A 25,051-nucleotide genomic window follows, 5' to 3' on the forward strand; every position below is an offset into this window, starting at 1 on the left:
GGGCCTACAGGTTGGTTAACAAATACAACAAACAGCGACACACGGTCACCGGTCTGCCAGTCTCTGTACCTGTCTATCATGTTCTCTGTGCGTGCGTGCGTGTTGAATTAACAGCCAAAGACATTGTAGAATCACTTTGTTTATCATATACAGGCCCATAAAAACACATGCTTTAATAATAATAATAGTATTAATAATTGTATTTGTAATAAGAAGCATGGAATATCACCGGCCTACATTTATGAGGCTGCACTCTTGAAGTCAAAAGATGTCAATAATATAATGTCAATAAATGACCTGATAAATAAATCTACATACAGTACTTCAGAAAGGACACGTTATTGGGGCGGCAGGTAGCCTAGTGGTTAGAGCGTTGGACTAGTAACCGAAAGGTTGCTGGATCGAATCCCCGAGCTGACAAGGTTAAAATCTGTTATTCTGCCACTGAACAAGGTGTTTAACCCACTGTAAGCTGTCATTGTAAATAAGAATTTGTTCTTAACTGACTTGCCTAGTTAAATAAAAGGTTAATTTCATATAAATAAAATCAAATATCCTAAAATAAATCTATAAGAAAAAATAAACAATCAAATACAGATAAATGGTAAAAATAGAGTGTTGTTTATGTACAAAACAGAAGATCAGAAGAATACACACTAGTGGGGAGTTTCACATCTGTTTGTGCTGTATGGACAACTCTGTAATAGCCTGGTCCAAGATCTGTTTGTGCTACCATGCCAACTCATTGTCATGGCAAGGAGTTGAAACGATGGATTAAACAAGACTGGCACTCAGGCTAATTTGCTAACACTTCCTATGAATATGCTCTTCATAATGTAAAATAAGCGCATAATAAGTGCTCATGAATATCAATTTAATCTCTATGCATTATAGTGCATTATACATAGCTCATAAGGCATTATACATGTGCTTATAATGCATTATTAAGAAGCTATTCATGAGAAGTGTTTAACGAACTCTGCACGTGGTTGTTAGATGTGGGGTGACCAGACTAGAGGGGATAGGAACCACTGTCCGGTGAGGTGAGGAGGACAAAGCCACGGGAGACAGATAAGAGAGGGGGACAGGAACAGGAAGGAACCACTGAGTCATGCAGCCAGGTAGGTTTCCCCTGGAAGATTCTGGGAAAGGAACTTGGATTCTCATACCCTGTCCCGACCCACAGCCCAATGGGGAAATAAAAATAATAACATCACGCCTGTATTATATTATCACATGTTGTGTTTCACACTCACAGTCCCTTTCACAGTCTGAGTCAAAGACAACAATAAACCATAGATGTCATGTCATTTACTGATACACGATAGACAGAATGTTATGAACCATATTGAAAAGCCAACGCACATTATGTAGGGGTCTATCTATATGTAGGCGATCCTCTGTGACCTGAACGGTCCTCTCTGTAGAGTGGATGGGGAGTGGTCAATACTCTCGTTGTATTGGTCGATCATTTATTCTGACCCCTTTCTGTTTTGAACTCTTTATTGACCTCTTGCTGACCCTGTGCTGACTTCCTGTAGGGTTCCTTTTGATAGAGCCCAGAGGAGGTTAGACCAATCACCATCCACTTTTTCCTTGCTTGATCCCTGATTGGGTCACTGTTGCTCCTCTGCTAGACATAAGCCTATTCTCATTCCTATCGCAACAACTTTGTTGTCTGTCACTATAATAATATAGCATGTTATCATATAGTCTCTCACATCTCTCAGTCAGTGACCACTGCCAATAACCCCTATCCCACTGCTGAGTGGTACAGTCCAAGTAAGGGCAGTCACAAGGCACCCATAAATCAAACGGATCTCCCAACTTCATTTAAAGAAGGGGGAGTTCAAACTGCTTTCCAAAGAAGGATATCGTTCAGCACCAAGAATGCATAATGCTTCCTCTTAAAAAGACACGTATTCTTCTTCCCAGGAGGTGATCTGTTGTCGGGCTGGCATGGCACAGAGCAGGGGGGTTTATTACTAGTCAGTTCTCATCAGAAGGTCCCAACTCCATAGAAGGATGAAACCATAGAAATGCAGTACAAAAGGAACTGCCTGTTGACGACAGAGAATGATTTGAGGAATGAAGACTGCCGAGTAGTAGACAGACTTTAAGTTGAATCTTTCAAAATCCTGAAGAGAGAGGATTGTATTCCGGTGTCCGTGGTAAAACGATGCGTCGTTTGAAACCTGAGCCATGCTTCTTTAAACTGTGTCCTGATGGAGACTGGCTGGAGGCTGGATGGAGAGAGAAGCCTCGGGTAACATCTATCCATCCAGTTAGAGGCCCTGTATTTCTCTCTCTTTTCACCAGATCCAGTTCCACTGCAGTGTGTGTGGATGTGTGTACAGTATTTTCATGCATGTGGCTGGTGTGTGTGTGAAACAGAAAAAGGAGTTTAGGCCTTTACTGTTCACATACTCTGATTGGCTCCAGCATTGTGGTGGGGCAGTGGTCAGACCTATACTGCAATACAGGCCTTTGGGGGTGTGGTCACACCATTTAGGGGTGTGGTCAGATCCATACTGCAGCACAGGTGGGTTGTGGGTATGGTCACACCTTTTGGGGGTGTGATGTGGCTGCCAGATCATTGGGGGTGTGGTTGGACCAGTGGTTGGGGGAGTGTTCAGACTCGTAGTAACGGGCCTGCAGCTGCAGTGAGGGGCGTGGTGGAGCCACAGTCATAGTCCACATCCACATTGGTGTGAGCCCCTCCTCCCCCCATCAGTCTGCCCCCTCCAGGATACGGTCTGGCCTCCACCTGCCTGTCCCGGAAACTCTGGATGTAACTCTGTAGAGAGAGAGAGAGAGAGAGAGAGAGAGAGAGAGAGAGAGAGAGAGAGAGAGAGAGAGAAAGGGAGAGAGAGAAAGAGAGAGAGAGAGAAAGAGAAAGAGAGAGATTAATATTGCATGTTAGATCAGTGATGAGAGATAAAGTGAGAGAGACCGCAAGAGAGAGGAAAAGAGAGACAACATTTTTTGATGAATGACGATGAAGACTGAGTAAGAAGAGATGAGGAGAAGGGACAGTGGAAGCGAAAGACAACGAGAGAGAGAGAGAGAAAGAGACAGGGAGTACACTTGTACACTCACAGGCGATAGGACGTCCCCGTCAAATCGTCGTATAGGGTTGGGTTTCCTGCGATAGGCGGGCTCGGGGTGCAGGGGTTTGGGAGGGTGAGAGCTGTGGGTGGAGTCTCTCTGTTGCTTATTCCTCCTCTTCTTGATGCGGTCCCTCCGCTCCTCCTTTTGACGGATACGCATCAGCTGGACCCGCCGCTGCTGACGACTGATTATCACTGAGAGAGGGAGATGGAAGACGGGGTTCAGATACACACACATACACACACACACACACTCAAAGAACACACATACACACGCAACGACATTGCGCAGCTAGCAACAGATGTTTTAAAACAGGCACAAGAACGACCCAACACGCCCTTTGACAGTTGCCCTGCTCCACATGATTGTGTTCTGATTTTGGTCATCTTTTTATTTAGACTAGACAAGCAGAGCCAGGCACCATCTGGCAGCCAGGGAGTTCACCCAGCAATAATCTGCTTCTCTCTCTCTCTCTCTCTTCCCCTAAAGCTACCTGCTCTTTGTCTCTCCCCCTCCCTCTCTTTTTCTCTTTGTTTCTCACTCTTATTCTCATCTTTGTTTACATTCGGGCGGCAGGTAGCCTAGTGGTTGGAGCGTTCGGCCAGTAACCGAAAGGTTGCTGGATAGAATCCCCGAGCTAACAAGGTAAAAATCTGTCGTTCTGCCCCTGAGCAAGGCAGTTAACCCACTGTTCCCCGGGCGCCGAAGACATGGATGTCGATTAAGGCAGCACCTCTCTGATTCAGAGGGGTTGGGTTAAATGCGGAAGACGTATTTCAGTTGAATAACTGACTAGGTATCCCCCTTTCCTTTCAAGCACCTCTCTCTCTCGCATATAAATAGCTCTGTCAGTCTCAAAATAAAAAGTCCACAAACTTCAGCATTGACGTCACTGTAACCCCTCCAGCCCCAGATCTCAGACTCACCCTTGGTGTGGGAGTATCCCTCTGCTGTCACCTTCCACTGTATTAGCACCCCCAGGAGCGTCAGAGCAGGCCACACCCCCAGCACCACCCAGGTGATCCAGCAGACGGGCCTCACTCTGGGCGCCGCTTTCACCCTCTCATACAGGTACAGCACCAAGGCAAACAGCTCCACAAAGTAGTCCAGCGCCACGGTGATCACCGCCGCCCCGAACACGGCCGTGGACACGGTGGTGAAGAAACGCTGCCATTGGAGGGTGAGAACGGCGAACAGCATGCCCAGGCCGAGCAGCACCCCCAGGGGGACCCAGACCGACCGCGGGGGGCTGTTCGACAGCTCCTCCATGCCCACCAGGGTAGCCACAGCCACCAAGAGGCCCAGGAGGAGACCCACCATGAAGAGACCCACGGAGCGAACCAGCATGGTGACCAGGCCGCAGAGGGTGCCGATGCCCAGGCCGATGCCCACAGAGGCCTCAACACTGAGCTGGGTGTCTAGGACGTGCTCCTTATAACACAACATGAAGATGACGATGGAGCCGAACATCAGGCCCGTCAGGAACATCACCGCTTTGAAACAACGGTACCCTGAGGAGAGAGAGAGACAGGGAGTTTGTCTTGAGCATAGAGATCCACTATAGTGGTGCTCTATTTAATTCTGCGGTCTTGAAATTGTCTTGTTTGACCATCTCTGTTATATGTTTACCGTGGCAATGTACATAAATGTACCAAGTCAATAGTTTATTCAATTAAATTGGATTCAGAATGCGAGAGACACATTTTCATCTGAGAGAAAGAGAGAGAGAAAGAGAAAGAGAGAGAGAAAGAGAAAAAGAGAGAGAGAGAGAGAAAGAGAGAGAAAAAGAGAGAGAGAGAGAGAGAGAGAAAGAAAGAGAGAGAGAGAGAGAGAGAGAGAGAGAGAGAAAGAGAAAGAGAGAGAGAGAGAGAGAGAGAGAGAGAGAGAGAGAGAGAGAGAGAGAGAATTGAGATGATTATCCTATGCATGCCCCCGGAGCGGCTAAATTCTCCAGAATATCAGCTCAGTGTTGCTTACATAATCTCATCACTGTGCTTCACCTTTAATAACTGTTAATCATAGTGTCAGAGAGGTTCTGCTGCTGTGACAGATGCACATTACCATTGAGACTAGTGAATCACGCCTCAGTGTTTCCAAGGAGGAAGGAGCTATGGCCTAACAACCGCTACAAAGAATCCCTTTTTGCTCACCGAAGAAGCAGTAGATGATGCCGAAGAGGCAACACATGGAGCACACGATGGAGGGCACCACTTTGTACCGCCGGCCCGTCTCCTCGCAGCCGTCCAACCGCTCAGGGTTAAGGTCCTGAGGGGGCGGGGCCAGTTTGAGCGCCAGCGTTTGCAGCGTGGACGTCATGGAGACCAGAGAGTGATGGAGTGATGGAGAAAGTGAGAACGAGAGATGGAGGGATTGGGGTTTTCAGGAGAGGGAGGAGTAGGGCAGGGAAGATCAGGGAGCATTTCCCATCCACAAGAATCCACCTGTAGAGAGAGAGAGAGAGAGAGAGAGAGAGTGAAAGAGAGATTGAAAGAGAGAGTGAAAGAAAGAGCGCAAGAGTGAAAGAGAGAGAGAGCGAGAGAGAGCGAGCGAAAGAGAGTGAAAGAGAGAGAAGGTCAACGTTAGACATGTTTGCATTTACAATAGCTGTTGCAAAAATCTCCACCCACACACACACACACACACACACACACACACACACACACACACACACACACACACACACACACACACACACACACACACACACACACACACACACACACAGGTGTGTAAGTAGAGCAGTGATCAAAAGTTACAGGGGACAGACTCCGTCGTGTTTGGATCAGGCATTTCAGTATGAATACCATCTCTCAACATGTTGGAACAAACATCAAAGACACAGTCGGATTGCTCTACACGCGTGTTCTTCTATTTGAACAGTGACGGACTCTCTCCCACACAAAGACACTGACATATGCTTCGCTAAAGCTCTCACCCAACGACCTCGTTCCCCTCATTCCCACTCCTCCTCCTTTGTTCTCTCTCTCCCCGTCTCGGTCTCTCCAGCCTTCCGTGCGAGGAGGTTTCTGGGTCAGATGTTGGGTTACATAAGGAGCCCAGTGTGTGTTAGTGAGCTACTCTGACTCTCACTGGAGCTGTTGCTGGTGAGATATTCATGAGCTCCATATTGTTCCCAGTATGCATCACTTTACCTCCCCGATGCCTCGCTGTCGCTCATCCTCACCTGAACATCACCCCACCCCTTCTTGCGTCGCTCTCTCTCTCTCTTGCTCTCTCCTTCCTTCCTTTCTTCTCTCTCTCCTCCCCTTTCTCTCTCCTTCATTCCTTTCCTCTCTCTCCTACCCTTTCTCTGTCCTTCCTTCCTTTCCCCTCTCTCTCCTCCCCTTTCTCTTTCCTTCCTTCCTTTCTCTCTCTCCCTCCTTCCTTTCCTCTCTCTCCTCCCCTTTCTCTCGCCTTCCTTTCTTTCCTCTCTCTCTCCTCCCCTTCTGTCTCCTTTTCTCTCCCTTTCCCATGGCAGGTTTTATTATTCCTCTCCCAGAAGGTGTGGCTCTGACAGCTATGGGGTTACTGCAAACAGGTTTCACACCATTTAACATCATAGAAGTGAAGGTGCTGCTTGGGTAGAAAGTATTAGCATGTCAGCATTTACCAAGGCCTCTGCATATGCATAAACCAGAAAGCCAGGTGTGTGTGTGTTTCTCTGTGTGGCTCAGTGCCCGTGTCAGGCCTGATCAATGGCCCAGCATGAAACGGTGTGTCTGAAGTGATGCATCATCCACCTGAAGGGAGAGGTTGTGAGGGAGAGTAAACACATTGATATGAATGAACTGAAGCTGTACTAGAGGACGGTAAAGGCTGTATCCTAAAGAGACCTGAGGAGTAATGGAGAGCTCAGAGGAGAACCTAGTGAAAACCTGATCCCTGGCTGACTCTACAGTATCAACTGGGATTCATGAAATCCTCCCTGAGGTATGGATTAAAAATAGAATTGGGTTGGAGGCCTTCTCTTTTGCACTACGCCAACATGTACTGCGCTAAAACAGGATTGGACAGGGCTCTATGTATGGGGTAGGTGTATACCTACATGATTAGCTAATACGTTATAGCATTAAGAAACATGTCCAGTAGGATTGCTAATTTAGATAGAAGTGGACAAGGGACAATAGGATTTTCTGTCTTCTTCTGACACTGACTAAATCCTTCCAAACCCATAAATCACATCTAGCCCCTAGAGGCTCTCCTCTCATCCAAACATGTTATAATAATAATCATCTTTCCGTGAGGATTACTCCATCTCTGCTGAAACACCCGAGAGCGGAATGGAGCGCCACTAAGCTGTTCTAGAAGCAGATCCAGGGTTAGAATAGAGAGTTTCTATGTTCACAAGAGTTCATCTGTTGAAAAACACAGTTCAGTTGAACACAAGCTTGGCAATCTTTCACAATAACAACTTCCCACTTCCTGTCTGTTGTCATGACGACAAGAGGATGTTTGGATTCCGAGCATGTCCTGGTCCAAGTTGCTTGTCTGACCAATGGAAGAGCTGCCTAAACCACCATAGCAACAGTCAGAGAGCCAATCAGTGCCCGTCTGGCTGTTCCTCTGTTGGTAAGTATTTCCCTCCTCTCCTGGTTCACAGCTTTCAGCTCTCTCCCTTTGGCAAGTCACCCCTCATGTCAGATGTAAGCAATGACTCAAGATACAGAACACACACAGTGGCCTTGCTGGTTTCTTTTGCCTCACATTCAGCTAGTTGTGACAAAAGACTAGAGTGCGTGTGAATGTGTGAGCCCAAATCACACGGGGAGATGTCCGTCAACGGCGTGAAAGTGGTGTGTGAGAGAAGCGAGCGTCAATTCACAAACACTGCGTAGCGTATGCTAACGTAATTGTCATGAAAACCCATTATAAATAGGTATTTTTGTTATGTTCGATGTGTAGGCTAGCCCCTGTGAGTTATTGTTGTGAATCAACTTATTTGTCCTACGGAGCCACCTGGGCTAAACAGTTGTTATGCTAGCTCACGAACGTGAGGAGAGTTGTAGCTTGTAAACCCGAGCCGTTTATAAAGAACTAGCCAAGTCTCGTTCTTTCTACATAGCAGTATTCTCTCTTGAAATCCGAGTTCCTCAAGTTATGCCTAGCTATGATCGATATCAACACAGGTAGGCTGCAAATATTTCACTGATATTGATCAACCTTAGCTTTCGGGCCTACATATACATGTTTGGTCTACTTAGCACAGGGAAGATCATAACAATTTCTCTTAATTATTTTTCTACAAACGACCCACTCCATCCTTAGACCAAATTTGATTAATTTGAACCAAGGCACTTACTAACCATATACTTTGGTTGAACTTTATTAATCAAATCGGCTGTAAGCTACAACCGTGATAGCCTAACGGTACTGCCAAGAAATGACACTGACAACATGATATATATCATTCTAATGTGACGCAGTTGACGCCCGCGGCTCGTCTGCTCTCTCATTCCCTCACATGCATTCTCATTCCAGCGTGAGCGTTAAAAACAAATCACTTCTCGTGTGATTTGGTCTTTACAGTGTTTGAGCGGGCAGATCCAAGGACAGAGGGAGGAAGGCACAGAACAGAAAAAGACAATGAGGGGGTGGGAAGGGACAAGTGGTGTGAGAGATAAAATGTCAACACTAGAGGCTGGTGTGAAAGTGTGGACTAGTAGAATAGCGTTAGATCCTAAATTTAGTCCCAGACATTTTAAGATCCATATGGCGCGTCTATACACTGGTGATTATCTGGACAGGGTGGAAACTGCAAACACACTCATTAAATGGCTTTCCACGTCACATCTTTTTAGAACAGAATCAATCTAGTAACTGGTGTTTTTCCTGGTCAGGTCACAGGTTCAGGACAAACTCAGGATCTAAGAATATCATATGATAGAGGGCAAAGTGGTGTGGATGATACCATGGTATATACTGTAGGTGCTGTGAAGTGTAGCGGGCTATCCTGTGAGATGGGTGGAGTCTGTCCGTTGGCCAGCGACATCATGTTCTAGTCTAGCAGACATCCAGCTGTGTTATTCCCCAACGGGCCTGTGTGTGTTTGTACGGTCTATGACTTCCCCTTGGCCAGTGGGGCAACCATAGCAGACAGCTGTACTTGCTGACATCATCTCATCTGACAGATGCTCAAATCTACTCAGCCATGTGTTAACAGACAGCGTTAATATAGCTGCTATGACGCCCCTTTATATGGTGTCTGCTGGTGTGGACAATGGTTGGGACAAATTAGAGACTTCACTGAATGGACAGTGGGCTTTATAGGTCAACCTTAGGAATAGGAAAACGACAATAGCATATGTGGAAAAAAGGCATGTTTACAACATGATACTGTACCCGCCTCCCACTTCTACTCTCACATGAATGAATGTTCAAAAGGCCCTATATAAAAACATGTTGAGGCATTTCTTACTCCTACTCCACAGGACATTTCTAAGTTACCCCAAACTTTTGAATGGCAGTGTACATATACACACACATACAAACACATACACACCCAGCTGGAACTCTCCTTCTGGTCAAACCTGCTCCCTCTCTCTCGCTCTCAATTCAGTTCAATTCAAAGGGCTTCATTGGCATGGAAAGCCAATATGAGGGTTTGTGCTCAGGCTAGAATCACCTCCAGACTGAGGGTTTGTGCTCTCCCTCTCTCTCTCTCCCTCTACTCATTCCAGGGTTTTACTTTATTTTTTACTATTTTCTACATTGTAGAATAATACTGAAGACATCAAAACTATGAAATAACACACATGGAATCATGTAGTAACAAAAAAAAAAGTGTTAAACAAATCAAAATGCATTTTAGATTTTAGATTCTTCAAAGTAGCCAACCTTTGCCTTGATGACAGCTTTGCACACACTTGGCATTCTCTCAACCAGCTTCATGAGGTAGTCACCTGGAATGAATTTCAATTAACATGTGTGCCTTTTTTGAAAGTTAATTTGTGGAATTTCTTTCCTTCTTAATGCGTTTGAGCCAATCAGTTGTGTTGTGACAAAGTAGGGGTGGTATACAGAAGATAGGTATTCCAAGCAAAAACCAGACATACAGTCGCAAAAAACGTCAAGCTCTATGATGAAACTGGCTCTCATGTGGACCGCCACAGGAAAGGAAGAGCCAGAGTTACCTCTGCTGCAGAGGATAAGTTCATTTAGAGTTACCAGCCTCAGAAATTGCAGCCCAAATAAATGCTTCACAGAGTTCAAGTAACAGACACATCTCAACATTAACTATTCAGAGGAGACTGTGTGAATCAGGAGTTCATGGTTGAATTGCTGCAAAGAAACCACTACTAAAGGACACCAATAAGAAGAAGAGACTTGCTTGGGCCAAGAAACACAAGCAATAGACATTAGACCAGTGGAAATCTGTGCTTTGGCCTGATGAGTCCAAATGTAGACATTTGGTTCCAACTGCCTTGTTTTTGTGAGACGCAGAGTAGGTGAACGGATGATCTCCGCATGTGTAGTTCCCACCGTGAAGCATGGAGGAGGAGGTGTGATGGTGTGGGGGTGCTTTGCTGGTGACACTGTCTAATTTATTTAGAATTCAAGGCACGCTTAACCAGCATAGACACAGCATTCTGCAGTGATACGCCATCCCATCTGGTTTGCGGTTAGTGGGACTATCATTTGTTTTTCAACAGGACAATGACCCAACACACCTCCAGACTGTGTTAGGGCTATTTTACCAAGACGGAGAGTGATGTAGTGCTGCATCAGATGACCTGGCCTCCACAATCACCCGACCTCAACCCAATTGAGATGGTTTGGGATGAGTTGGACCACAGAGTGAAGGAAAAGCAGCCAACAAGTGCTCAGCATATGTGGGAACCCCTTCAAGATGGTTGGAAAAGCATTCCAGGTGAAGCTGGGTGACAGAATGCCAAGAGTGTGCAAAGTTGTCATCAAGGCAAAGGGTGGCTACTTTGAAGAATCTAAAATATATTTTCATTTGTTTAATACTTTTTTGGTATTTTTTTTGGTATTACATCTACAATGTAGAAAATAGTAAAATTAAAGAAAAACCCTGGTTTGTGTAGGTGTGTCCAAACTTTTTACTGGTACTGTATATATATGTGTGTGTGTGTGTGTGTACAGAGGGATGACAGTGAAAGGAGTGGTCATTTCTGATTGATTCTAGTGGGGTGGGGAAGAGAGGGGAAAGAGGGGCTAGGAGGGACAGGAAGCCATGGCTTTAGTCAGCCCCAGATCATCTTGCTGAGCGCCTCAGCTCTTAGCAACATGGAGATGAATATGTTTGACTGTATGTGTGTGTGTGTCTGCAATGCTGATAAGCCTCATTAACGAACAGGACCAATCTCTATAGTACTCTCTGAGAGAGTTGCTCTTAGCTGACATATCATAGTTATGTGTGGCACCACAGTGTAGTGACTGACTGTATGTTTAGGATGGAAATGTCAGTGCTTCTGTAGAAATGTCATCAAAGCCTTCAAGGAGAGGGCTGACTAACTATGTGGCTGAGTATTCTAACAAAGTCTTCCGTCAGTCTCATTTAGATACACCATTCAGTACTGATCATTGTTGTATGTGGGTGACTATATTTCTGCGTCTGCGCCACAGTCGTCGTGACTGACGCCTAGCCAAAGCGTGTACCAAATAAGTAGCCCAGTGAATGACTGGAGACACAGTCAGGAACCCCACACACACACACAGCCCACTCAAGCCTCTTCCTGCAAGCTGTTGTCGTGCTACAGCCTGGCAGTGCCGTCTGGAGGTGATGTAACCAAAGAATTAACCATGCTGACTGGTGACTACCCACAACCCACCATACAGGAACTGGACCCGCTCCAGTCTCCACAAACACACAATCAGCAAGTCATCGGTTGCATCCCAAATGGCACTCTATTCCCTATGTACTGCACTACTTTTGACATGAGCCAAGTGCACTAAATAGGGAATATAGTGTACGCACACATAGTAGAATACTCATCCTCCTACGGCTCCACAGAGACCTTTGATATATGTTTAAGGACAGTATGTACCTTGGTGTATGAGTGTGTGAGTATGTGTGTGTGTGTGTGTGTGGCTGCCTCCATTACTCCATTAGCAGATTGCACTAACCTATTTAGTCATCGCCGTGCTCTTCTCAATACAAACAAATGTGTCACTACAGATGCCAGTCTGTTTCTCAGCTCCCCTCTCGCTCTCTCTCTGTCCCTCTTGGTTTTTCTTTCCTCTGTGTCACAGTGACACAGAGAAGAACACCAGTGGACATGTGCAGGGACGTCACCTTGTATGATCATCCCACTGTAGTGAGTGGGAATCAGCAATAACACGTGTGATACCCAGCACAGGCTTGGCTTCCAATGCAAACCTTTATTTAACTAGGCAAGTCAGTTAAGAACAAATTATCATTTACAATGACGACCAAACCCGGACGTCGCTGGGCCAATTGTGCGCCGCCCTATGTGATACAGGCTGGATTTGAACCAGGGACTGTAGTGACGCCTCTTGCACTGAGTTGCAGTGCCTTAGAGCGCTGCGCCACTCGGGAGCCATATAGCATAACTCTCATATGTACGACTACACATACAATCTTGAAACTATGAAAGATGTATCTGACAACTGGTAGGTTCTTATTTTTCAGAGTAAATAACTCACGGACACTAGAGAAGCTGAACCAAGTTGAAATCTTCCAAAAGGGTCGACACAGCTGTATTCAGACAAAGCCATGTTCCCACCACTACCAGTATATATACTCTAGAGGTCGAACCGATTAAAATCGGCATGGCCAATTAATTAGGGCCGATTTCAAGTTTTGATAACAATCGGTAATCGGCATTTTTGGATGCCGATTATGACCGATTACATTGCATTCCACGAGGAAACGGCGTGGCAAGCTGACCACCTGTTACGCGAGTGCAGCAAGGAGCCAAGGTAAGTTGCTAGCTAGCATTAAACTTATCTTATAAAAAACAATCAATCTTCACATAATCACCAGTTAACTACACATGGTTGATGATATTACTAGGTTAACTAGCTTGTTCTGCATTGCATATAATCAATGCGGTGCCTATTAATTTATCATCGAATCACAGCCTACTTCGCCAAACGGGTGATGATTTAACAAAGGCGCATTTGCGAAAAAAGCACAATCGTTGCACGAATGTACCTAACCATAAACATCTTTTGCCTTTCTTAAAATCAATAGACAGAAGTATATATTTTTAAACCTGCATATTTAGTTTTATATATAAATAAAAAAATATATATATATATATATAAATAAAGAAAATCGGCCGATTAATCGGTATCGGCTTTTTCTGGTCCCCCAATAATCGGTATCGGTATGGAAAAATCATAATCGGTCGACCTTTAATATACTCCAATGTAGGCACTCCTCCTTCTCTCCAATCCTCACATCTTATGGTTCCACAGGAAGAGGGTAATAGGATAGTAAACCATAATTTCTCCCATCGGGGGATCTGACCTGACCTCAACCCCTCCTTCGCCTAATCCACAGGTAGCAATCCTGTGACTTCTTCCACCCAACAAATTCCAATTCCTCTGTCTTTATACAGAGAACCATTCACGTTTGACATTAAAAGCCAGTCTCTTTCACTCCTTTATATACTATGCTTCTGATCTATCATGTCTTTAGTATCTCAATGTTCAAAGTTTACCCCGAATCCAACACAGCATACCTTTGTCGCATTTCTCAATCCCAAAGGGATATGTTGAAGAAGAACATGGGGTGAGAGCAGGAAGTGAATTACATGAATGAGACCTGAGACTACACAGAAGAAAGGTAAGAAAGGGTGAATAAGAGCAGTATAAAGAAAGAAAGCAAGACGAAAGATAGGCCAGATCTGCCAATGGGCTCCCCATTCCCCAGTGTTTGCTTACGTAACCACTTCATAATGCATTACTCACTGTGTCACTGTGTTACTGCTGCTGTGGGCTTTAGTCTGTCGCTGCTACTAAATGTCTTTATAGACTTCATCAGATGTTTTCCCACTGTGTTACTGCTGCTCTGGGCTTCTGGTCTGTCGCTGCTACTAAATGTCTTCATAGTGTTCCCCAGATGTTTCCCCACTGTGTTACTGCTGCTCTGGGCTTCTGGTCTGTCGCTGCTACTAAATGTCTTCATAGTGTTCCCCAGATGTTTTCCCACTGTGTTACTGCTGCTCTGGGCTTCTGGTCTGTCGCTGCTACTAAATGTCTTCATAGTGTTCCCCAGATGTTTCCCAACTGTGTTACTGCTGCTCTGGGCTTCTGGTCTGTCGCTGCTACTAAATGTCTTCATAGTGTTCCCCAGATGTTTTCCCACTGTGTTACTGCTGCTCTGGGCTTCTGGTCTGTCGCTGCTACTAAATGTCTTCATAGTGTTCCCCAGATGTTTCCCAACTGTGTTACTGCTGCTCTGGGCTTCTGGTCTGTCGCTGCTACTAAATGTCTTCATAGTGTTCCCCAGATGTTCTCTCACTGTTTTGGAGCTAGGAGGACAATTAGTGTGCTTTCTTAAAAAATACAATGAAGCAAGCGCACCCATTTTTTTCAGGAAATATACATTTTCAAGTTGTATTTATTCTATTGGGTGTAATTCTTTTTTCATGTCCAACCCCACAGTCACACAGATACAAAATGGTGGCTGTGTTGCCAGTCCCTTTCCTTTTTTGTTTCTTATCTCCTCCATCATCTACTTCATAATCAGTTGTCTGATCAAGCAAGATTGCATCATTCCATTCTCTCTTTCTCTCAGTTCCTCCCGTCTTCCTTCCCCTATCGCTTGTTGCAGATATCTTTGGGTTCGCCAGTCTTATCTCGTGTTCTCTCCCCAATTGAATTTCAAGAACATAACCAAAAGAAACACCTAGTGCAGAAACAAGGTTGTTTTGCCCACTTTGTACAAAATAATAAAATGCAGTACTACAGGATATTTCTTAACGTAGCTCTTTATTAGCTAGCTATAACTGGCATGTTCACATATCGCCAACCAGGATCAAAACTGATCATGACGTAACCATCTGGGTGGTCTTAACCAATCATAGCGCAGTATGATATGGCGGTAAAATGCATCCAATTATAATTCCGTATGTTTACACATATGAATATTACATCCCCCTTCTTTTAAAACAAAAGAAAAATGTTTACATATTCTAAGCGTTTCTTTTGAAAACATGCTCTGCAGTTTGAACTCAAGGTAAGTAACCATTTATATTGCATACTACACCAACTGAATCAACATAGACTCTGAAACAATGATCCAACATACTGTTACTTTTCGAACAAGGGATTCTCAGCAACTCAGCTTTCACAGTAGAAATACATCTTAACATTTCAAACAAATACAATACCAAAGCATTTCAAGTGAACTTTCAATAACAAGTTTACAGTCTGGAACTCTTTTAGGGCAGCGATCCGCCTACACCCGTTGACATTTCACAGGTCTAGGACAGCTCCGGGCTTGACCTCTCCCCCTGACCTTGTGTGATATGATGCTGAGCATGCTTCTGTGTCAGTCAACAGTTCTTGTGGTGTTGCAGGTAAGTATGGTGTATGTTGTGCTGTGTGTGTGTTTAGTCCATCACGTTCTCTTTCAGGGGAACAGTTCATCTCATCAGTGTGTTGTTCTTTTGTGTTCAGTAGGTGACGATGATTGCGGCGGTACACCGCTCCTTCTGCGGTGCGGACGTGATATGAACGTTCAGTGTCAGCTGGCTGGATGACGACTGCTGGCTTCCAGAGGCCATGCTCCTGGATTCAAACTGACTCTCCGTCGATCAGTGGTGGCAGTGGTCTAGCTGACCTGTCGTAGTATCGCTTTTGTTGTTGTTGTCTCTGTGCACGTTTTTCATGCATTTCCTTGTAGCTGACGACCTCAGGTTGTAGCTGCTGGTTGGTGCTGGGAAGGATTGAGCGAAGTCTGCGGCTCATCAACAGCTGGGCTGGTGATTTGAAGTTGTCAACTGGAGTGTTGCGGTATTCAAGGAGACTAAGGTAGGGGTCTCTCTTGTCTGCTTTTGCTTTATCCATGAGTGATTTGGCAATCTGCACAGATTTTTCAGCAAGGCCATTACTTTGAGGGTAATGCGGGATTGTGGTGATATGTGTGAACTCCCATGCTTTTGTGAAGGATTCAAACTCATTTGATTTGTAACAGGGCCCATTGTCAGATATTAAAGTCTCTACAATGCCATGCCTGGCAAAGGCTGCTTTCAGCTTGTGTATCACAGCTGCAGATGTGGTGCTGTGAAGCTTGTCGAGTTCGAAGTATCTGCTGTAGTAGTCCACTGTTACGATGTAGTCCTCGTCGTTCTAGGTAAACAGATCGGTTGCCACGACCTGCCAGGGTCGGTCTGGGATACAGTGAGGTAACATTTGCTCTTTGGTGTTTGAGGGGCGTCGTTCAAGACATATGGCGCATTTACCAACAACGTCCTCTATTTGTTTGCACATTCCGGGCCAAAACAAAATGTCCCGTGCTCTCTGTTTGCACTTTTCCATGCCCATGTGTCCAGCATGGATCTTTGTCAAAATCTCTTCTCTGAGACTGGTAGGAATAATGATTTTATCTTCTTTGAAAATTATTCCGTTGATCTGTGATAGTACATCACGATGGTTCCAGAATTCTGAGACGCTCTGAGGGCATTTTCTCCTCTACTCAGGCCATCCATCCTGTATGACTTTCCTCAGCTGTGCGAGTTGCGAGTCCTTTTCTGTTTCTGCTTGGATCTCCTTCAGTTTTGTGTCACTAACTGGTAAGTTGCTGTACACAGTGTGCACTTGCATGTCCATGCCTTCACTGAGGCTGCTGTCCTTATAGGTAAGAAACTTCCTGGAGAGCCTGTCTGCGACAGGGATGTCTTTGCCTGGACGGTGAGTGATTGTGAAGTCGTATTTTTGTAGTTGAAGGATCATTCTCTGTAGCCTTGGCGGGGCTGCGGCTAGTGGTTTCCTCATAATTGACTCAAGGGGCTTGTGTTCGGATTCCACAATGACTTGTCGTCCATATATGTACTGATGGAAACGTTTACATCCGAACAGAATGGCGTAGAGCTCCTTTTCGATTTGAGCGTAGTTGATTTCACAGTCTGTGAGATTTGGAAGCGTAGCCAATGGGCTTTCCTTCTTGCAGTAGCACTGCACCTAGTCCATACTTCGACGCGTCCACTTGGAGTCTGAGCTCTTTGTCGGGGTCGTAGTAGGCAAGGATTGGTCCTGGTTCTCTCGTGATCAAGTCTTTCACATTCTGGAAAGCAATGTCGTGTTGCTTGTCCCAGAGAAACTCACTGGACTGCTTTAGCAGTTGACGCAGGGGTGCATTAGCATTGGAGAGGCTGGCTGCGAACTTGGCTAAGTAGTTGACCATGCCAAGCACTGTTTCCAGCTCTGCACTGTTCTTTGGTGGCTCCATTTCTTTTATAGTTGAGATCTTCTGTGGATCTGGCTTGATTCCAGTCGCTGTGAGAAGATGTCCGAAGTAGCTGACCTCTAGTGCCGACTGTGCTCTTCTCGGGGTTGAGCCGGACTCCTCTCTCGCGGGACCTCTGCAGCATCGCGCGGAGGTTTCAGTCGTGCTCCTCTTTGGTTCGACCATAGACAAGAATGTCTTCCACAATTGCCACAACTCCGTCGAGGCCTTCGTACACTTCGTCGCTCTTTCGCTGAAACTCATCTTGGGCTGAGATAATCCCAAAAGGCAGGCGACGGAACCTGTAGCGTCCAAACGGTGTGTTGAATGTTGTGAGCTTGATAGCCCAGTAGCCTGATCTAGCGTCCATGACACTGAAGTAGTGTGCTCCCGCTAGCTTGTGTGTGATGCCATCTAGCGTCGGTAAAGGATAATGGGGGCGTTTGATAGCCTTGTTCAAGTCTCTTGGGTCGAGACATACTCGGAGCTTGCCTGTGCGTGATTTCTCCACCACCACTAACGCATTTACCCAGTCAGTCGGTTCTGTAACCTTAGTGACTATGTCAGATTGCTCCATGCTCTCCAACTCTTTCTTCAGACGGGCACGGAGAGCAAGGGGAATCTTTCTCGGTGGGTAGACCACAGGGATTGCGTCTGGGTCAAGGTGAATGGTACATTCTCCTGGGAATAATCCTATTCCTGTAAAAACATCAGCAAACTCCTCCAGTACATTGTCTGTCTCTACTGGTGCTGTCACTGATAAAACTAGCTTGATGAGGTCCATGTCTAAACATGCTTTAACCTAAGACCTAGCACTGCAGGGGCTCTAGTGTCAACAACGTAAAAGTCCAACATCATGTCACTTTCCTTGTATTTGCATTTGAAAGTGTATGTGCGTTTTACTGGGAGCTGTTCAGCACCATAACCAGTCAGTCTGCGGGTGGTGGGCTGTAGCTCGCACTCAGATGTCAAGCTGCAGTACTTATTCAGAGGAATAATGTTTACTTGTGCACCAGTGTCTAGTTTGAACTTTAGCTCTGTGCCTTGTGTTCCTATCTCAATGTCAGCAGAGGCTTGCTCTGTCTCTGATATTTGACTTGTCTGTGTCACTGAATCAATAAACAGTTCATCAGCGTTTGACTCTTTGATTGACATTTCATCTTCACTCACTGTGTGTACTGTTTTTCCACGGTAAGCTCTGCACACTTTTGCAAAGTGATTCCATTTGCCACATTTAGTACACTGTTTGCCTTTAGCTGGGCAATTTCCTTGTTCGCCATGCACTTTGTATCCACAATATCCACATGTTTTGAGTCTGTGTCGCTCTGTTTTGGAGTTGTGTCTCTCTCCGTTCTAAAACGCGCTCTCTGTGCACCGGAGGTGTGCTTTGATGTCAGCCTGACTGCGTGCACTGCTTGTTCACGTGATGCCGCGCGAAATGGTTTTCATCTGAGCCAGTGCTAGCTCGTGAGATCTGGCTATGTCGATAGCTTTGTCCAGCGTTACCTCAGACCCAACATTCAAAAGTTCTCTCTCACTCGCGGTGAGTGTATTCCAAATACAATACGGTCCCTGACCATCTCATCCTTGTTTGCATAATCACAGTCTTTCACAAGCAGACGCAGCTCTGTCACAAACTGTTCAAAAGACTCGCTAGCTCCCTGTACTTTCTCATGGAATTTGTACCTAGCGAAAATCGTATTGGTCTTCGGCACAACATATGCTTCAGAACGATCGTAGTATGTTTTAGGTACCTTTGATTCAGCCTCGGTAAGTGTCCATCTGTTGTAAATATCTCTCCCTTTTTCACCGATCCAGGAGTAGGTAGGTGCACTTTTCCTCTTCTCCTCTGTCCTTCAGAGGACCCGTGAACATTAGCTCCACATGCTGTTTGAACTTACGCCATGCATCGGGTAAGTTTGTAGACTCCCAGTCCATTCGAGGTGAAGGAACTCCAGATAAATCCATCTTTTAAGACCTTTTACTCTGACACCTTGCCTTGTTTTGCACGCTTTGTACAAAATAATAAAATGCAGTACTACAGGATATTTCTTAACGTAGGTATTTATTAGCCAGCTATAACGGGCATGTTCACATATCGCCAACCAGGATCAACTGCCCATGACCTAACCATTTGGGTGGTCTTAACCAATCATAGCACAGTATGATATGGCGGTAAAATGCATCCAATTATAATTCAGTATGTTTACACATATGAATATTACAGTTATGTAGAACGATTTGAAATCAATGTAGCCCGGCTGGTCCCAGATCTGTTTCTGCTCTCTTGCCAAGTCTTTATGGAATTGTTATGCCAAACATGTTTGGCTTGACAACGACAGCAAAAGGAGTTGGCAAGAGCGCAGAAACAGATCTGGGACCAGCCAGGCTAGGATGAAAGTATGATGCCCTCGTAACTGAAGGAAGCCCTGTGAACTACTGTGAGAATTCCGTGAGGTGTGTGACAGACTGAGCTCACGCGGTCACAGACTTATATCACACAGTCCTATCAGAGCCACTTTCCGATGAACTATAACTCGTGGAATGGACACGCGGGTTTGGCGCGATAACAGTGGCAGTTATCAATCAATATAGCTGTTCATTTCAACCCTTAACCTCTAAAGCTGCCTCGCATGTCGATCAATATCCATCACTGATGTGTGACTGGCTGTGGCCGCTGTGGAAACATGACAGGCTGTGTCACCGTGGTAACTAGGACAACTGTGGTGGCAGGCAGATCATCGGTGTGTATGTCAACAGACTCACGTGTTTCCCCACACAGTCCCGTTGAGAGCCAGGCTGCTGTGTTGGGGCACCATAGGGACAATGAGAAACCCTTGAGGGGGGCGATAGATAGCGATTCAACTAAATGTCAAATCCTACCAAAGAGAGGAGACAGAGTGTTAGACTTGGCCGCTACAGGCTAATTGTTGGCCTGTTATTTGTCCTCTACCCCCTCTGGTTCTGGTTGTGATACTAGGGCCCAGGCAGAGCTTCTTCGTGGAGGCCCAGGCAGAGTGGTGTGGACCTGGGCAGACGAGGATGTGTTCAAAAGTTTCTCTCACTCGCAGTGAGTATATTCCAAATACAATACGGTCCCTGACCTGCATTCTAGCTGTTTGGGGTTTTAGGCTGGGTCTCTGTACAGCACTTCGAGATATTAGCTGATGTACGAAGGGCTATATAAAATAAACTTGATTGTCTGGCCTGGGGATCACCTGGTTAGACAGTCGGTGGCACATAATGGGCAAATAAAAATGATCTTACTTCGGTAAATCCTGCCTGGTATAGCAGATAATGGCCTAGTGACAGCAACGGTCACGTAAACCCAGTTGGCGCTCATCAATGGATCAGCTAGCCCATCAGACTGGATGGACTAGAAATCTCTTCATTCTGCCCATAAAAGGGGGTGGTGGTGATGGTGGGGTGGATCCGGGGGCAGATAGAGAGAGAACGATGGGTTTATCTATGAGAGCTTTGTGTGTCAGCGGACATGGCCATGAATGTTACCAATTGTTTCCCCCAGCAGACTGCGGAGGCTGCAGCTCCTACACTCTCTCTGGGATGGAGTTCCTTTGGAGTCGTTAATGAACTGAACAGACCACTTAACGCATCTCTCAAAAGAGACCCAGGCAGTCTAGTGGGAATCTAAGGGAGTCGAATTCCTTCTGTGTGTGGACCTAGAGGTGACTTGCAGTGGTTTATTACACATACAAAGAGTCTCTCTCTACTGACTCTTCTAATATAATTGAATTGATTCACCTGTATTTATTCACTATAACAAATGATTGAGATCCAGAAACAAAGGATAGACCTTAAGCAGTTGTAAAACTAAATCCAGCGTATTACGGTTTATGCTTTTCATACTTACGATTCAGTTAGTCCCAGTCTGTGTCAGTCTGATCTGGTGTTAATCTTGGTGTGTGTGTATGTGTTCTGCACGTAGACAGATAATGAGATTGGGACCTGCTATCTGTATCTGTAGCCAGGAGGAAGGACAGCAGAGGACTGGATTAATTCTATTACAATCCATCTCATTCACACTCCTCGTGCACACACGATTCACCTCAATTCACATCCCTTTCCCTTATTCACTCTCTCCATCTCTCTCTGTATCCCACAACTGTTATATGGCATCTTCTGCCATCATTCCTTCATACATGTACATCCCATTCCCCATCTCTCTCTACTCTTCTTCCCCCATGTCCCCGCTTCTTTGAGTGTGAACGCTGTTATTAGTCTTGACTTAGCGTTGTCATTGTTACATAACTGGGACAGATGACTAACAAAAGGCTCGGTCTCCTCCTGCAGTATAGGCCCCTCAGTGTTCACAACCCCCCCCCCCCCCCCCCCCCACTCCCACTGAACCCCTACACACTCTCTCCCTGTACACCCTGAGGAAGGAGTTCGATAATATCCCAAAACATCCCACTCTTGATCATTCAGGAACTGTATCTTGCTGCATAATGATTCACCTCCTCTCTTCTCACCACCTACTCATCCCTCTATACTCTCAAATGTTTCCTTTCCTTGTCTCTTTTTTCATTTTTCTTCGCAATGATCCAAATGAATGATTGAATGATTTGTTCCTCGAATTCGGAGGCGATGATGGGAAGGGAATGAGAGGAAGTCGTGCACTTAAACTACTGGCAGCCTGACACTTAGCCATCATTCAACCACACATAGCAGGCAATCAAGATATCTCAAGATATCTCTCTCTCCCTCTCTGAATTAAGTTATTTCATTTAACGCAACGTTAAATGCAAAAAAATATCTCAGCAGCTCATCAAGACATGGGATTAGACGCATAACTGTTTAACCATCATCATAATCCAAGGGATTAAAGCATCATAGTTACGCTCATCTCCATAATTAAAACAAATTCCATAATCTACATAAATCTGTGTACAAAAAAATGGTCACCCACATGTAAACAAAGGATTTCAGAATGTACAACAAAACACCTGTCTGATAAGCAATACAACATTCCTGTGTGTGTGTGTGTGTGTGTTGAGGAAGGACTTTTGCTTTGCAGTTCCTTAATTCAGGCTGCACGGTCATATGACCCCCGTCCATGACCCCTGACCTCTAAACTAGCACTGTCAAATAACAACACAGCAACGACCTCTGTCATGAGTCAATCAATAGTCTTCATGAACTCCCTCATCAATGGAGCTATCATGCAATTCAATCAACAGTGATAAATTAATGGGATAAATCAATGACTTGTTTTTGCTGTTAAAACAACAATGCTTCCATTGGTCGTTATGACAACACATGACAGTTAGGATGCCAATAAAGGGTCACGATGAGGACAGAGACAAGTAGATGGTCACTCAGCCACAGTGTTCCTATGTAGGTCTATTAACATTGACTGGTGCTGCCTGGCCTTTTCTGAGAAGAGGTTGGAACAGGACAGGTCAGAGGTCAGGATAATGGAGTGGAATCTAGGTGGTTCAGCTTTCCAATTGGATCAGTGTCAGGGCATGGCTGTTCCACTGCTGCCATGTAAATCAAATGGGCAACATGCTGCTTTATCTCCACCACTGACAAACACCATGTACGCACGCGCACACACACACACACCTTTCAGTGTGCGTGAGAAAGAAAACATGTCCGTGTGTTATCAAAGCCTGCGATTTCTCTGGAAGGCAGATGTTTACACTAGGAGACAGAATCTACACTAAACATGAGAAATATGGAGAGACATAGAGAGAGCGAGATCGGAAGAAAGAGCGAGAAATATGAAAAGAGAGAGACACAGACGCCAGATTGTTGTCGACAAGGCTCAAGATGTTGTCTGTTTGTTTTTCCCTCTAGGATCATTCAAACCAGTGTGCACCACCAACAGGCCAAGGAAACCCTTACGGCATGAATGCTGTGAGGGTTGACAGATTGACTGCCTCACTAGAACAATAACACACAGACAGCCATACAGTGATATCCTGTCTGTTAGGCGACAGAGCAGGTAGTATTATCTTCAATGTGTTTACCCTGTGACTCAATGACAACTGAATGCTTTCTTTCCACAACACACCAGTGAGACCTAAAGACTTAGTTCCCCGAGGTAATAGCCTAGGCTTTAGCTCAGTGGGCTAACCCACAGCATTGAGGTGCCCCGACCTGGCCTGAAACCCAGTCAGTCACACACACCTACACATCTATTTAGACTGGCTGTATGGCGGTGGCATTTCCCTGGGGTGCACTTTATAATACATGATCCTATGTTGCCTACCCAAAGCGTCTACACCACATTTGTATTGTAATGTAACGGACATTGACCCCGTGATAGAAGCACCATTGACTGTAATGGAATCTTTGCACACATTGCGCTTTGTGGACGTCATGGACATAGCTTTGCAAGGCAGAAATTAAATGATGTCATTGATGCTATTGTGCCGTCGGACCTAATTGATTAGATGTAAACAACAATTCTGTAGGATCAAATAATGCAACGGCAACTGTCATTTGACATTAGCGCCCGAACCCTAGCGAACCAATGGTCATCGTAGCTAGGCCTGTGGAAAATGGTTCTGCCTGGGATGCCCGAGGCATGGAATGTCCAGTCGAATGGTTCCTATAATGAACAAACAAAGAGGCGAACCGTCGGCGTCAACTCACCATCACAAAGCCTCAGCATCCTAAGAAGCACTGCCCCAGCCATTCTCTCCGCATCTTGCCCCAAAACGACTCATCCGAATCGTTCAGCATCCCTCTTTTTGAGGCGCGACGGATGTTTCTAGCTACTCCAGGTAATCCAACGTAGCCAGACACAAGACAACTGTAGCCTAATTCAAAAATATACAGTGACTAGTCTACATGATAGAACATACACTATCTATGTATAGCATCATTTTAGAGCTGTATCCTACATCTTCATCCAATCCACATTCGAGGCTTTGCAGAGTGCCGACGAAAATAATATGAGCGTCCAGGGTGTAGAGGAGACGTATCGCATCAGCAGGCTCAATAGGCTCATGACGGGGCATACCATTCTAGGGAAAAGTGCAGGGCTGGCTGGATGAGGATAAGAGAGCTCTAGGACAAAATATGGAGGACAGTGGTCCCGACCCATGTGAGATGTTCTGCATCGAATTTTTAAAAACTATTCAACATCAAATAAACATAAATATTTAACAAAATACATCCAGTGTTCTGAGTTGCCCTAAGTGGCTGTGGTCCGATAGGCTACTTGATAAATATGTCTAGGCTGGCTATTGGCCTATAATATAGCCCACATGTGAGATGTAAAATGTGGGCCTAATCATCCATAAATCTGCTGATAGCATTGGTGGCTATGTGACATGTACTGTAAAAAAAATGGCTTCAACTAGTTACAAGTAAATGAGTTAGGTTCTCAATTGAAACATTTTTTTTTGCATTTGTTGAAACCAAATATATGACTCAACGCCAACTGTTATATTTGATTATTAACAAACCTATATTTCAAGTTGCAACCTACTGTTTTTATTTTAACCCTCAACTGACTTTTCCTCGTTGGTTAAACCTAATAAATAACACAAATACAAACGAATATTTAACGTAAATATAACCCATCTT

General features: G+C 45.2%; 1 protein-coding gene across 2 annotated transcripts; it reads right to left on the reverse strand.

Moving 5' to 3' along the window:
* Positions 1 to 123: 123 nt before the first annotated feature.
* Positions 124 to 24,937, reverse strand: LOC129840721 (transmembrane protein 198-B-like). Of its 2 annotated transcripts, none has more exons than XM_055908836.1 (5): positions 24,113 to 24,937; positions 5,262 to 5,552; positions 4,038 to 4,622; positions 3,100 to 3,305; positions 124 to 2,797 (listed from the first exon to the last, which is right to left on the reverse strand). In XM_055908836.1, the coding sequence occupies exons 2-5, from the start codon at positions 5,425 to 5,427 to the stop codon at positions 2,633 to 2,635; spliced, it is 1,122 nt and encodes a 373-aa protein (XP_055764811.1). In that variant the 5' UTR covers positions 5,428 to 5,552; positions 24,113 to 24,937; the 3' UTR covers positions 124 to 2,632. The 2 variants fall into 2 exon arrangements, with proteins under 2 accessions (XP_055764811.1, XP_055764812.1); XM_055908837.1 differs by lacking the exon at positions 24,113 to 24,937 and adding an exon at positions 6,047 to 6,400.
* Between the last annotated feature and the right edge of the window lie 114 nt (positions 24,938 to 25,051).

Source organism: Salvelinus fontinalis, chromosome 41 (genome assembly GCF_029448725.1).
Source record: "Salvelinus fontinalis isolate EN_2023a chromosome 41, ASM2944872v1, whole genome shotgun sequence".
NCBI lineage: Eukaryota > Metazoa > Chordata > Actinopteri > Salmoniformes > Salmonidae > Salvelinus > Salvelinus fontinalis.